Source organism: Eublepharis macularius, chromosome 8 (genome assembly GCF_028583425.1).
Source record: "Eublepharis macularius isolate TG4126 chromosome 8, MPM_Emac_v1.0, whole genome shotgun sequence".
Taxonomy (NCBI): domain Eukaryota; kingdom Metazoa; phylum Chordata; class Lepidosauria; order Squamata; family Eublepharidae; genus Eublepharis; species Eublepharis macularius.
Window position 1 is genome coordinate 132282751 of NC_072797.1, and position 14750 is coordinate 132297500.

At 45.2% G+C, this 14750-nt stretch overlaps 1 protein-coding gene across 1 annotated transcript in view; it reads right to left on the reverse strand.

The window, feature by feature from the left end:
• Positions 1–14750, reverse strand: part of DNAH6 (dynein axonemal heavy chain 6) — a 364598-nt gene that overhangs the window by 220796 nt on the left and 129052 nt on the right. Inside the window, 4 exon segments of the mRNA XM_054986586.1 lie at positions 2794–2951; positions 6995–7142; positions 7749–7970; positions 9391–9534. Coding sequence (XP_054842561.1) covers positions 2794–2951; positions 6995–7142; positions 7749–7970; positions 9391–9534 — 672 coding nt within the window.

The window sequence follows — 14750 nt, forward strand, 5'->3', positions numbered from 1 at the left end:
CCCTAGGCAGCTGATTCCGCCTTTGTGACCATGAAAAAGGTTTTTTTAATATCCAGCCGATACCTTTCTGCATGTAATTTAAGCCCGTTGCTTCAGGTCCTATCCTCTGCTGCCAACTGGAACAGCTCCTTACCCTCCTTTAAATAACAGCCTTTCAAATACATAAAGAGAGGAATCATGTCCCCCTTCAATCTCCTCTTCTCCAAACTAAACATTCCCAAGGCCCTCAGCCTTTCTCCGGTGGTCCTAGGAGTGGGGCAGTCCTTACTTTTGGGATATAGCTCCTCCTCTCCGAAGGCAGGGTCAGTCAGCTGATTTTGATCCTGGAGGGGAGGGGCTTGTCCCTGGAATCACCAGTCTTTCTGGCCCTGCCATCCGAGCAAGACGTCTTCAGCAACGCTCTGCAGAGCGCAGTGATCCTGGTGAAGAAGAAACTGCCAGAGATGAGCCGGGCGTGGTGGTGCGTGCCTGTAATCCCAGTACTCAGGGAGGCCGAGGCCACAGGCAGTGAGGAGCTCGCAGGGGAAAGGAAAGGCCCTACCACCTACCACATACCCATTTCACTCGAAGGGAGAGCGAGCATTAGAGCTGACGGCCCTAGGTTCCTCCTAGGTTCCACGGCCACAACCGCAAAACTCCACCGAGGTTCCCCACCTTCGGGTTGGAAGGACCCCCCCCCTCAAAAGGCCAGAGGGTGTGGTGTTTGAGTCTGTGGTAGCCTGTTGTAGAGACTGATATTATCGGGAACGCTCTCAGGCTTGGAAGGAGCAGCCTCCAGCAGCAGCAGAGGACCTGCTCCAACCCCGGCAGCCCCGACTGAACCATGGTAAGACTGATCCTGCGAGTAATGGGGGCAGCGAAAGGAAGGAGGGAGGAGACAAGAGTAGCAGAAGCCTCAGAGCCAGCTTGCTCTAAATAAAAAGGAGCCCTCCTTTATTTCTCTTTCCTTTCATCCAGGACTTGTGAGGTACGCTTTCACTTTCATTTCTCCTTTTGGAGGGAAAATTTGTTGGCAGAATGTCAGCAAAGGCAGGCCTAGCCACCTCACAGGCCTCTAAGAGCATAAGCCTGCGGCCTAGACTTTCCAAACTCCCAGGCCTCAGCCCCCTCCTGGGCCTCTCAACAGGCCAGTGAAAGAGAAATGCCCAGAGGCCTGGATGGCAGAATTCAGCAAAGGCAGGCCTAGCTACCTCCCAGGCCTCAAAGAGCATATGCCTGTGGCCTAGTTTTTCCAAACTTCCAGGCCTAAGCCCCCTCCTGGGCCTCTCAACAGGCCAGTGAAAGAGAAATGCCCAGAGGCCTGGATGGCAGAATGTCAGGAAAGGCACGCCTAGCCATCTCCCAGGCCTCTAAAAGTGCAAGCCTGCGGCCTAGACTTTCCAAACACCCAGGCCCCAGCCTCTTCTAGACCTTTCAATAGGCCAGTGAAAGAGAAAAAGCCCAAGGGCCTGGACCTGTCAGGCAAGAATGCCTGGAAAATTTTCTGCTGGTGGTAGGTCAGCAAAGGCAGGCCTAGCCTCCTTCCAGGCCTCAGAGAGTAAACTAAATATGAGCAGTCAGTGTGATGCGGTGGCAAAAAAGGCTAATTCAATCTTGGGTTTTATCAAAGGGGCCATAGCATCGAAATTGCAGGAGGTCATAGCCCCTCTCTATACTGCCTTGGTCAGGCCACACCTGGAGTATTGTGTACAGTTCTGGAGGCCTCACTTCAAAAAGGATGTGGACAAAATCGAGAGGGTGCAGAGGAGAGCGACGAGGATGATCGGGGGTCTGGAGACTGAGCCCTACGAGGAAAGGCTGAGGGCCTTGGGAATGTTTAGTTTGGAGAAGAGGAGGTTGAGGGGGGACATGATTGCTCTTTAAATATCTGAAAGGCTGTCATTTGGAGGAGGGCAAGGAGCTGTTCCAGTTGGCAGCAGAGGGTAGGACCCGAAGCAATGGGCTTAAATTACATGCACAAAGGTACCGGCTGGATATTAGGAAAAACTTTTTCACGGTCAGAGTAGTTCAAAAGTGGAATCAGCTGCCTAGGGAGGTGGTGAGCTCCCCCTCACTGGCAGTTTTCAAGAAGAGGCTGGATGAATACTTGTCAGAAATGCTTTAGGCTGATCCTGCACTGGGCAGGGGGTTGGACTGGATGGCCTGGATGGCCCCTTCCAACTCTATGATTCTATGACTACATCTTTTTTTTTTACCTGTCCAATATAGAAAGGCTGTCTCTGATCATTCTCTTCAGTTAGTGTTTTACACGTACCCCAAACCAGAGGGGAAGATCTCATAAAATACCTGCTGTGCTTCATAAAAGAAGAGCAGGATATAGAAGAAAGAAGTCTGCAAAGGCACCCACCCACCCAGTGTTCACATTTCCACATGCTGCGAAAAAGAGATGCAAATCTTCTTTTGCCTCACTTTATTACTAGTCTTGTATACAATTTTCCTGAGGTCCAGCATGAGGACCACTGTATAATCGCTGCTCCACTCTGGAGCTTTTGTTTGTAGTAGTTTGCTGAACATCACCCTTGTTTGGCAACTTTTGACAGTCGTTAGGCTAAGGTAGCAAACCTACACACTGAGAGTTTGCTGTAGCCTCTCTCTGGTTGAATTGCATTTAAAGGTGCTTGTAAGTGATTGTTTGTATAAATTGGGCTTGAGATGGGGGTTTGAATGCATGCTGCCCCATAACACCCATGCTCCCCAAACACTAGCTGAGTCAACATCCCATCTATTTTTGTAGACAATTCGTTGTTGCTGGCCACATTCAAAGCATAATCAGGCAAATAAAGGCAAACTTACTTGTATTTCTTTCCAAAATAGTTTCTCTCTATCGTAGAACCCTCCAAAGTCCTGATACTGCCTCAGAAGCTCAATCGGAGGCTGAGAACCATAACGATCCAATTTAGGCATGTTTAGATCGTCCACAAAAATGACAACTCTTTTTGCCCCTGGTGCTCCTAAGCCATAAAATAGACAAACCACTGCTGGTAAAGTCCCCCCAAATAAGAAAAGGACACTATGAAATATTGAGAAATTCTAATTTACAATGAGGCAGTTTCCCAGTAATGTGTGGATTTCTAAACAAAAGAGAACAGTGGATGAACAAATTTAAAACTGTAATATTTCAAGTCTTTAATTTCCACAATATGCAATGGGGCATATTGAATTAATAATTAAAACTCTTCGAGAAGAAAGTATTAAAATGTTAGTTACTTCAGTTTTCTGTAACTATTTTATACTTAGCTCTGGAACCACTATTGAATCATGGCACTCTTCTGATGAATTTGCATTTCCCTCAAGTACTCTGATAGTTTGTTTAGCTGTCTTCTAGGGCTTTAGTCCTTGGCAGATTTTCACAATGTACCTATACACACCATCAGCCTTTCTGTAATTTAGACGACTGCCTGACATTACATCTGGCTGACAGCAGATCTGTCTGATAATACCTGTTCAGTCATGGCCTGTTCAGTGGCACGTGTTACATTATCAGCTCTACTAAAATGAGCAGAGATCAAAGGGTCTTGTACTGTGTGGTGCATGTACTGTGACAATGCTCTTAATGTGAAATGTAAAGAATTGGAATGGCCTCTTCAGAACAGCTGTGGCAGCAAAAAAATTAACAGGTTCTAAAATAGAAGTTTTCTAATGTTTTGTAAATAGTCCTTAGTAAACTTCAGGCAGTTGTATAGGGCTTCAGGGTCTTTAGCTACCAATTGTGGTGTATATTGGTTGTATTTATCTCATCTTTTCTTGTCGTACTATTGTTATTTTTTCCCTAAAATGTAGACTAAAATGACAAAAGAGAGGGCTTCAGCTACCCATGATGAGTGGTGAAAGCTGTTAAAAAGACCACGTGGTATAAGGCCAAAATCAAAGTGGCAGACTCTAGGAGAAGGAGTGAGATGTGGTATGTTAGGGCAGGGCAAGATGAGCAGTGGGCATGTGAGCAGGCAAGTTAACAAGACACAGTACAGTGGTCCTATAGACTCTCCTGCATATGGTATTTAAGCAGCAGTAAACTCTAAAGGCTATAGAGGATGGAGGTAATTGGTTAGCTCCCCGTGATCAACTGACTAGGTTGCTGAGAATTCTACTAATTCACCTGGAAGAATGAGGAGGCAACCATTGCTTGCCTCTAATGGATTAACCCCAGTGGTACCTTACGAGAGCAGGCCAATTTATGAAGGATACTAAGCAATTTAATTCAGTACAACAGGACGAGAACTGTATCTCCCCCTTTCCTCTTAAATACACTCAGTCAACATGCTTGCTTCACGCTCAGAAGATAAATCCATTTTCCTAACCCAGATAAACTCATTTCTGCACAAAACCTGTGTACCAATTGGATTGCTGTTCTACTTGTAATTATACTTCTGGTACTAACACTTGCCTGGTTCAATTACAGGCCATAGGTACTCCATCACTAGCAAAAAATAGTTCAACTGCATCTTATGGTAAGTAACCTTAAGGCCAATTCTCAAAAATGTGTATTTAATTCTAGGCCCACACTGTACTCTAGAACAGACTGATTTTAAAAACTGGCCTTCATACAAAGGAGTAATTTCACAGATATGCTAGATGCTAGATTTAACTGGGGGCTCAGTTGTGGGCTGCAGGGGGGTGGAGGGCAGGACGGCATGGTGGCTGCCATATTGGAGGGTGGCAAGGGTTCCCTGTGGCAGCAGAGCAGTCCTTGCCTCCCAGATTCAAACTGGCTGGCCAATCAGAGCAGGCTGGCCAGGGTGGGGAGGGCTGTGGACCTGGGAGGCAGAGTCTCATCTCAGGTCTGCGGCCAGGCCCTGCTCTTCAGCACTTGGCTCATGGCAGCATCCCACCCAGCCCTCCCTTGCATCACAACTTTCAAGAGGAGTAGGCTGTTGGGGCACTGGGCACCGATCTGTTTGGGGGGAAACAGTCTGTCATGTCTGCACCTCATCCATGCCATTATTTTAAGCTGAGCTGTTACAATGAGCCATTGCTGTTACTGTGAACCATTATGAATGCTGTACCTTGATGTCATGTTGCAAATGCCTTGCTTTCACAGGCTTACTGAACCCGCAGGAGCCTTATCTAACTGCTTTGAAGCTCCCAGGGCTTCTGACCTTGTAAACTGTTCATTCTCATGAATCACTATGTTACAACTTTAATCTTATGCCTTCCTAGTGTCTAGATGTGATATGTAAACTATACAAGGAGTACTCAAGACTGCTTCACGCTAAAAGTTATGTTTTACTGTTGGGAGAGGGGACGAATATTGTGTTCTATAAGAAGGATGGTTTTCACACATTTAGGTATTCCTGTCAACTTGCTGTTTGCTTGCTTTTCTTCTGAGCAGTCCTATAGACATATCTGTGGATTTGATTTGATTCCTGAATAAAGTCCTTCAACCAAGATTGTGGATTTCTTGCTGTGAGGGTACAGGGGTCTATTTGTCGCAGCCTGTTATCCATAGCCTGACATTTTGACAAGAATCCCCTTTATTCCCCTGTACCTGTTACCTTTGGAGAATGGCTACTGGCTTCACGTCGTTAGAACCAGAGCCCACAGAGCCAGGGGACTCAACTAACTCCCCAGAACTTTGACTGGGACCAGCCGCAACTCCTGGAGGAAATTCTAGAGAGCCGATGCCTGTGACTCAAACGACACTGGATTATCAAATGGACTCCAATATAGCTGAAATGGGGGGACTTGGAGCTGCAGGAACCCTGAGCTCAGTTCCCTATTATGGGGATCCCCTTAAAGGATCTGGGGAGTGTGGCATGGCAGGTGCATGCCCAGCTCAGGGGCTGTCAGGTCTGCCTCACTCCCAGGTGGCAGGGGATCCACACAGGGGTGCACACCCACATGGTATCCCGCTAACTACTGTCATTCCATGGTCCCCCCCCCCTCAGCAGGAGTCTGAGGGGGTGTGGCAGTTCATCAGCTGGCAGGCAGGTAAGCCAATGATCGGATCTGTGCCCTATGCAGTGCCAATACTCCATGAGCTGTAAATTAATAAAGTTGTGGCCTCTTTTAATTCCATCATGGTTGTCTTGTATATTTTGTCACCTTGCTCCCCTAGCTCTCCTCCCCCCTTGACGCTGGCCTGGAACTGTACAAAACAAAAGCAAATTAGGGAGTTAATGTTTGCAAGTTTGAATTCTTATCATCACAACATTCTTGTGAGATTCAACAATGCTGGTGCAAAAGGAATAAAACATCGCTAGAATACACAAAAATACAGATTATTTTTTGCCCTGATACTAACAAACAATAGATGAATTTGCCATAGATATGATAAAAGCCGTGTTAATTTAAGTAAGTATACCTCTAGTTTTGCAAAATTATTTTCCATCATGGGAGCCCAAATGTTGACTAGAATTCTCTTTTAAGCAATTTTCCACACCAACTCTAGTAATTACTGGGTGACTGTGTTCTCATGGAAAGCACTTGACTGGATTTACCTCTAAGTAAAGCGTATTTTCTATGAATAATAATTTAACAATTTATTGGGGGCCAATCCAGTTGCATGCAGTTCTACCATAAGGGATGCTTGACAATGGGGGATGCATGTTTCAGAGACGACGTTCCCAGACGTAGACAGGGAATGGTAGGACTGGATCACACAACAGCAAAAGCAATGGGATAAAATAACTTCTCACTATAATATATTAAGATAGATATTACATTTCTCGTATGTCAGTGCTGCCCTCCAGTGCAAAGTTGCATAAACTGCAATAGGTTATAGCTCATATTAGAATTTAATTTGACTGAAATTGCTATAAAACCCCAGCACTTAAGTGAATCTTCTTTTTTTCCTGCTGCAATGATCTAATTACCTCTAAGCTCTGAAGAATATGAATTAATCTACCCATGATTTGTGGAGAATTTGCTTCCTACTAGCTGCACAAGGGCATCAGTTGCTGCTCAATGCTGCCTGAGTCAACAAAAATAATTAAAATAAAAAACGTACACATAATATGCAACCAGCACAATAAAATATATTGTTAGATTTCTTTACCTAAAATATTTTTCCTTTTCCTTTCCAGTTTGGATTCAATAATCTCTTGGGTCCTGGCAGATGAAGTCTGAGCAGAAAAATTTAGGTAAACAGGAACATAGCCAGCTTCATTTTGTATTCGGGTAAGCAGAGCTTTAGCAACTACAGACTATGAATAATAGAGAGAAGCAAAATGAAGAACAGCATGTCACAAGAATTCTCTTTGGTACAATCTGAAGCTACCCTGCAGCCTCACATTGGGATAGACCTCTTCACTGAGTTGGACTCAGAGAAACCTTTATTTAAAAGAATTTACATTTTTCCCATAATGTAAGATTAGATGTAACTCATGCATACTAGATTTCACCACTGCTGATTAGCTAGTTTGATGAAGTTCCTGATATGATTAAAAACTCACTAGATCTTCACGTTTTCATAGGCTGCTTGTTCAGAACGTTCATCAAATATGTTGAATAGCACATTGTTTATAATGCATCATATTGATATGTGGCCTCTTTTTTTTCAGTCTAACCATCAGATTATTAAAGGCCTATCTCCCAAATCTAACTACAGAAATGATTCCTCTCCCCACACAAGAATTATACATTTATATTTCCTATTCTCAAGGAAATCTCCGTATTTCAAAATTCTTTTAAATATTTCTTTGTGAATTTGGTATCTTAGATAAAACTAAACAATCTATTCATTTTGTTGTATAATTCTTACCTTGCCGTACTGGCTAAGTGCTGTAATAAAGAATACTACTACTACTTACCTTGCCAACCCCTGTTATTCCTGTAAACAACACAGAATGTTTGACAGCTAACAATTTTTCCATTAGAAATCCATAGCGCACGGTATCAGTGGTAGGGACAAGCATTTCAAAAAATGGTACTGTATGGCTGTATTTAAATGTAGGTATAATTCGCTCCCAAGGGTCCAGTCGCCTTGTATCAAAATCAATGTAAACACTCCACAAATCACCAGAGCTTGGAAGCTAGAAAGATAAAGTCGTCTTCAGCTGAGTTTGACATTTGCCACACATAATGCTGAATTTAGAATTCGATCTTTCTTAGTAATGGGGAAAGAAATAGTCAGTGCGTGTAATGGCTAGAGTTCTGGCCTATGATCTGGGAGAGCCAGGTTTGAATCCCCACTTAGCCATGGAAGCTTGCTGGGTTGCCTTGGCTTAGTCTCACACTTTCAACCTAACCTACCTCACAGGGTGTTATGAGGATAAAAAGGAGAAGGGGAGAATGTTGCAAACCACACCGGGTCCCCATATAGGTCTGTCTGTGTGTAAGGGGGTTTAAACTATTCTGTCCCATAAATGCATGGCCTGTTCAGGTTTTTATACCATTTGCAAAAACTATCAATACTTTCACAGAAATTTTCCCATAATAACAAAAGCCGAATATTGTTTTTGAAGTGAAATTCTCTCCAAACTCAGTGCAAGAAAGAACACTCTATATAAGAGACAACACTATACATACATTTTGTAGCACAACAGAAGCCGTGTGGGATTCATAGACTTTTGCTATAACAACAGGGTTAAGTGCTGGACCCTGATTTCAGTGCCAGGGCTCAGTCCTGGGACTTGAACAAAATGAAGAGGCTAGTGCCTTCCCCTCAGGATGGGGTTAACTTAGCCATTCCCTTATGCAGGAGATTAGAGGGTAAGGTTACAATTTTCAGGTACAGGTTTTAGGAAAGCCACAAACGCCTCTCTATAGCAATTAAATGCATCTGAACCCAGGAATATTTGAGAAGATACATCTGCATAGCTTGAAATGGAAGAAAATACTTTGGCATGCAGATGTGGAATAACGAGAGCTGACACCTTCAAATGGGATAATAAAGGGTCAAAATGTATATATTTGACATCAGCATACACTGGTCAAACTCCCTTCCAAATTGAAAATGCAGTGTGGGCAACTGACGGGATCCAGAAGAGCCAGGCCACCTCTGTTTGTGCATCCCTTATTTTATGGGTGCAGTAGGGTTGTTACTGGAGGTGGGGAGGGGAGTGAAATTTATGTTTCTGAATTTTTTTTTTAGATATAGGAATCTTATTGTTCTTTCTTCTTTCGAAAGAGGAATTCTCTCTGGTTTCTCATTACATTATCTGAGTTTTTTTCACCATATGATAGTGTAGATTTCCTTATCTGTAGATTTCTGTCTTTTTCTGTGCCACTGTAATATGATACAAAGGGCAAAAGTAGTATGATGCAGCAAGAATATGTTCTGAGATGACCTGGCTTGTGTTTAATTTTTTTTAACTGGCTCATCTTGTTCTTAATTTTTCAACTATGCTGATAGTATATAAATACACTATTTCTTAGAGAGCTAAATTGAATCTTCCTCTTCATGAAAGAGGAATTCATTTGAAACTTTTTTCAAATAATTTTTTGGTGTACCTTAGCATCTGGATTGTCTTCAAACTGTTGTCTTATAAATGTATCAAAGGCATCCCAACAGTTCTCAGTTAAATTCCCACCTAGCGACCACAAGTAACAGAACACAAACGTCTGACACACAAGGGAGTTCAATCTTGACTGTTCCTGTTGTCCAAAGGAAAAAATGAAATAAAATTTTAAAAAATCGTACAAGTAGAAGAGCTCCACAAGATTCACGGGGATGGGAATTCCCATTCTCCCATGCTGGCCCCCAACTTTTCTTTCTTTCCACTATCATTGCCATTTTCTCTCCCTTCCTCATCCTCCACTGTCTTTCTTTCCCCCCACTGCTGCTTTTTCTTCCATCCTCCTGCTCTTCTCCCTCCCTCCAGTCACTGTTTTATCTCCCTCTCCATGTTGCTGCCACTGCTTTGCCCGAAAGATAGTCATGCCAGCCAGGGTTTCTCCAGATATGTAGAAAAATCCTGTGTTTGTGTCTGCTCTAATCCATTGTGTGGATTAGAGCAGAAATTAGCATCTGTAATGAGAAAAGAATCCTATGTCTCTATTCAGCCCCAGGTGTGTGTGGGGGGGTGCATTGTTCTGAACTTCCAAATGAACTCAAGTTCAGTCATCTCATGTAGTAATCTGGCCTTGTGTGTGTGTGTTGGGTGGAGTGGGGGGGGTCATCTCCCATGCACATGGGGAGGCAGGAGGATTCATCCCTTTATCTACTGGAAGAAAAATTCTTGAAGAACCAGTGGACAGTGACCATCACTCTACACGTTACTGCTTTGATGAGTTCTGCAAGTAGCCAACCTGGGCTCCTTGCAGACACATATCACCTCAAGAATTGGCTTCTTTTATAAAACAAGCATGAAAATGGGCTCAGAAAGCTGCTGCCAGGGGAGAATTCCTGCTTTTCTCCTAAGCATTTTCCCCATGGAAAAACATTGCGGAGGGGAGACATTTCTCCATTTCTGCTGCTCCATGTGGAGGTTTTTTGTGCACGTGCTGCAACAGAAATGGGGGAAACTCTCCCCGCACTGTTTTTGTATGGGGGCGGGGGGGGGGGAGCTTGGGAGAAAAGCAGTAGCTCTCCCTCTCCCAGCAGCAGCTTTTGAGCCCATTTGCACTCACTTCTTTTACAGAAGCCAATCCCCAAGCTGACATGTGTCTGCATGGAGCACAGACTGGCTCCGTGGAGAAGCACCTGGGCTGAGGCAAGAGCACATGGTGGAGAGCTGCTGGTAGAAGGTAAGGGGTTGTTGTCTTTCTGCCTTTTGCCCTTTGCCTTTCCTAGCTACTGTGTGAAAAGCTGAGGGTTAGTGGTTTCTGTGTAGCTTGCTAGAGAGTGGTTCTGGTTAAGTTCTGAGTGGGGCTGTTGGGGGCTGAGTGAATTGCTGTTGTTTGCTGCTGGTTGCTGTTGCTCTTGGTTACAGCCCCGCCCCATAGTGTCCTGGGGCCCTGCTGGGCTAGGCAGGAAGGCACCTTTTGAAACAAAGGGCTCCTCCTCGCCAGAGGCGCAAGCCTTTGGCGAGAGCTAAAGGGCTCTTGGCCTGTGGCTCTTGGCCTGGGGATCTGCCGGGGGACCTGTAACTCTGCTGGTATACTGGTTCTGCTGGAACTCTAGGTATATATTTGGAAGGCAATCATGTCTACTGAAGCCCCCTTCGCAGTCACCTGCATGGAGTGTGCCATGTTTGTTTTCCTCCCAGAAGAGAAGACAGAGTTCACTTGCCAGAAGTGTAAGCTGGTCAGAGTTTTGGAAGAAAAGGTTCAGAGCCTGGAGGAGAGGATCACCACCCTTCAGGAGATCAAGGAGGGAGAGGATTTTATTGACAACAGCCTGAGGGCTCTGCACAGCCAAGAAGAGGAAAGTCAAGGAGGAGGGGAAAGAGCCTATCTCCCTTCTGAGCCTCCTCTCAGATCTACAGTACAAACCCGAAGGCGTCAACGAAGAAAATGCTCTGGTCCACTTGAGCTCAAGAATCACTTTGAAGTGCTAGGGATGGAGACAGAGGTGACAGTGGAAGGAGAACCGCAAAGATCTGGAAGAGGGAGTGCAGAAGACATGGGGCCTCATGGAAGTGGAAAAAAACGGAAGGTGGTAGTCGTCGGGGACTCTTTGCTCAGGGGTATGGAACGCCATGTCTCTGGGCCAGATCCCCTATTCCGAGAGATGTGTTGCTTGCCGGGGGCCAGAATTCAGGATATTACCGACCGACTGCCAAAACTAATCAAGCCTGCTGATAAGTACCCGTTTGAGCTGATTCATGCGGGAACGAACGACACGGCTGCGAATACGATTGCAAGAATTAAAGAGGACTATGAAGCTCTTGGAAGGCAGTTGAAGACATTGGGAGCTCAAGTGGTATTCTCTTCTATCCTTCCAGTCACAGGAAGAGGAACATGCAAGGAGCGGACCATACTTGAGGTGAATCGTTAGCTGAGTTGGTGGTGCCAGCAGGAGTGCTTTGGGTTCTGAAACCATGGGATAGGTTTTCTTAGAGAAGGCCTTCTAGCACATGATGGGCTTCACTTCTCAAGGGCAGGGAAGAAAACGTTTGGAACGAACCTGGAGAACTTCATCAGGAGAGCTTTAAACTGATGCCGCAAGGGGCAGGGGACGATCGACATGGCGACTTCAATGATGAAGTGAACACAGTGGGGACCCACCTGGGTAGGAAAGGTCAAACAAAGGTACAAGGCTACAAGTGTCTATATACCAATGCCCAAATTATGGGCAATAAGAAAGAAGAGCTTGAGCTTCTATTGCAAACAGAGGGCTATGACATAGTAGGAATTACTGAGACTTGGTGGGATGATTCCCATGACTGGAATGTGCTAGTGGATGGGTATGAGTTGTTCAAGAAAAAACGGAAGTGTAGAAGAGGAGGTGGAGTGGCGTTGTATGTGAGGAGAGGGCTTGATTGTCAAGAAGTTATGGAGAATGGGGCGGACAGCCCGGTGGAAAGAATATGGGTAGAAATAAGGGGAGGAAGGACAAAGGGTATTATTGTTGGAGTCTGCTACAGACCACCTGACCAGCGAGAAGAAATGGATGCTGCCCTCTTTGAACAGATGGGTAGAGTATCCAGACATCAGAACCTTGTAATTATGGGTGACTTCAACTTCCCTGATGTGTGCTGGGAGACAGGCTCAGCAAAGCGTCATGAATCACGCAATTTCCTGACCTGCCTGCCCGATAACTTCCTTTTTCAAAAGGTGGAGGAAGCTACAAGGGGCTCGGCCATACTAGACTTGATATTAACCAACAGGGAAGAATTGGTAGATGAGATGAAGGTGGTGGGGACCTTAGGGGGAAGTGACCATGTCCTCCTTGAATTCCAGTTCCTGTGGAGAGTCAAGGAAGTTTGTAGACAGACTCGTAGGTTAGATTTTCGTAGGGCCAACTTCGATGAACTCAGAGGCTTGATGAGAGTCATTCCGTGGGGGAGTGTGCTGGAAGGGAAAGGAGTGAGTGAAGGGTGGGCCTTCTCAAACACGAGCTTTTGCAAGCTCAAGCCCTCACTATCCCAACAAGATGGAAACATGGTAAGGGCTCCAAGAAACCGATGTGGATGTACAGAGAGCTCCAGAATAAGCTAAGAGAGAAAAAGGAAATGTTCAGGAAATGAAGAGAAGGACAGAACTCTAAAGAGGAGTATATGAGGGTTACTAGGCACTGCAGATCAGCCATCGAAGAGGCCAAAGCTCAGTACGAGCTGGGTCTGGCCAGGAGGGCTCGCTACAATAAGAAAAACTTCTACAGATATGTGAGAAGCAAACGCAAGATAAAAGAGGCAATTGGACCGCTGTTGGGAGTAGATGGAGAAACTCTGGTGCAGGACAGAGAAAAAGCAGACAGGCTTAATGACTTTTTTGCCTCTGTTTTCTTCCTGAAGAACTCAGGCACATCTAGAGATAGTAGAAAATGTGGCAGGACACCTAAGTGGCTAATTGACATTGACAGAGGTTGTGGAGAGGCATCTGGCTGCACTGGATGAATACAAATCCCCTGGGCCGGATGGGGTGCACCCAAGAGTGCTGAAAGAACTTTCTAGAGAACTTGCAGAACCCCTGTCCATCATCTTCAAGGCCTCCTGGAGGACTGGGGATGTGCCACAAGATTAGAGAAAAGCAAATGTTATCCCAATCTTTAAGAAAGGGAAGAAAGATGACCCGGGAAACTACAGGCCAGTCAGTCTGACTTCTGTTGCTGGGAAGATATTAGAACAGATTTTAAAAGGATCAATCTGTAAGCATCTGAAGGACCTCTCAGTGATCCGGGGAAGTCAGCATGGTTTTGTTCCTAACAGATCTTGCCAGACCAACCTGGTTTCCTTCTTTGATCGACTGACCAGCTTACTGGATCGGGGGAACTCTGTTGACATGATTTATCTGGATTTCATTAAAGCTTTTGATAAGTTCCCCCATGACATTCTGATGGGCAAACTGGAAGACTGTGGACTGGACTATAGGACAGTTCGGTGGATAGGGAACTGGTTAGAGGATCGCACTCAAAGAGTGGTGGTCAATGGCATTTCATCAGATTGGAGGGAGGTGTCCAGTGGAGTGCCGCAGGGCTCGGTACTTTTCAATATTTTTATCAGTGATCTGGATGAAGGAGTGGAAGGGCTGCTCATTAAATTTGCTGATGATACCAAATTGGGAGGAGTAGCAAACACCCAAGAAGATAGAATTAAAATTCAACAAGACCTGAATACTCTGGAGAAGTGCGCAGCTGTGAATAGGATGCAATTCAACAAAGACAAGTGCACAGTATTACATCTGGGCCACAAAAATGGGGAGCACAAATACTGGATGGGGGATACGCTTCTGGGCAGTAGTATATGTGAAAGGGATCTTGGGGTAAGAGTGGACTGTAAACTAAATATGAGCAGTCAGTGTGATGCGGTGGCAAAAAAGGCTAATTCAATCTTGGGTTGTATCAAAGGGGCCATAGTGTCGAAATCGCAGGAGGTCATAGCCCCTCTCTATACTGCCTTGGTCAGGCCACACCTGGAGTATTGTGTGCAGTTCTGGAGGCCTCACTTCAAAAAGGATGTGGCCACAATCGAGAGGGTGCAGAGGAGAGCAACGAGGATGATCAGGGGTCTGGAGACTAAGCCCTACGAGGAAAGGCTGAGGGCCTTGGGAATGTTTAGTTTGGAGAAGAGGAGGTTGAGGGGGGACATGATTTCTCTCTTTAAATATTTGAAAGGCTGTCATTTGGAGGACGGCAAGGAGCTGTTCCAGTTGGCAGCAGAGGATAGGACGCAAAGCAATGGGCTTAAATTACATGCACAAAGGTACCGGCTGGATATTAGGAAAAACTTTTTCATGGTCAGAGTAGTTCAAAGGTGGAACCAGCTGCC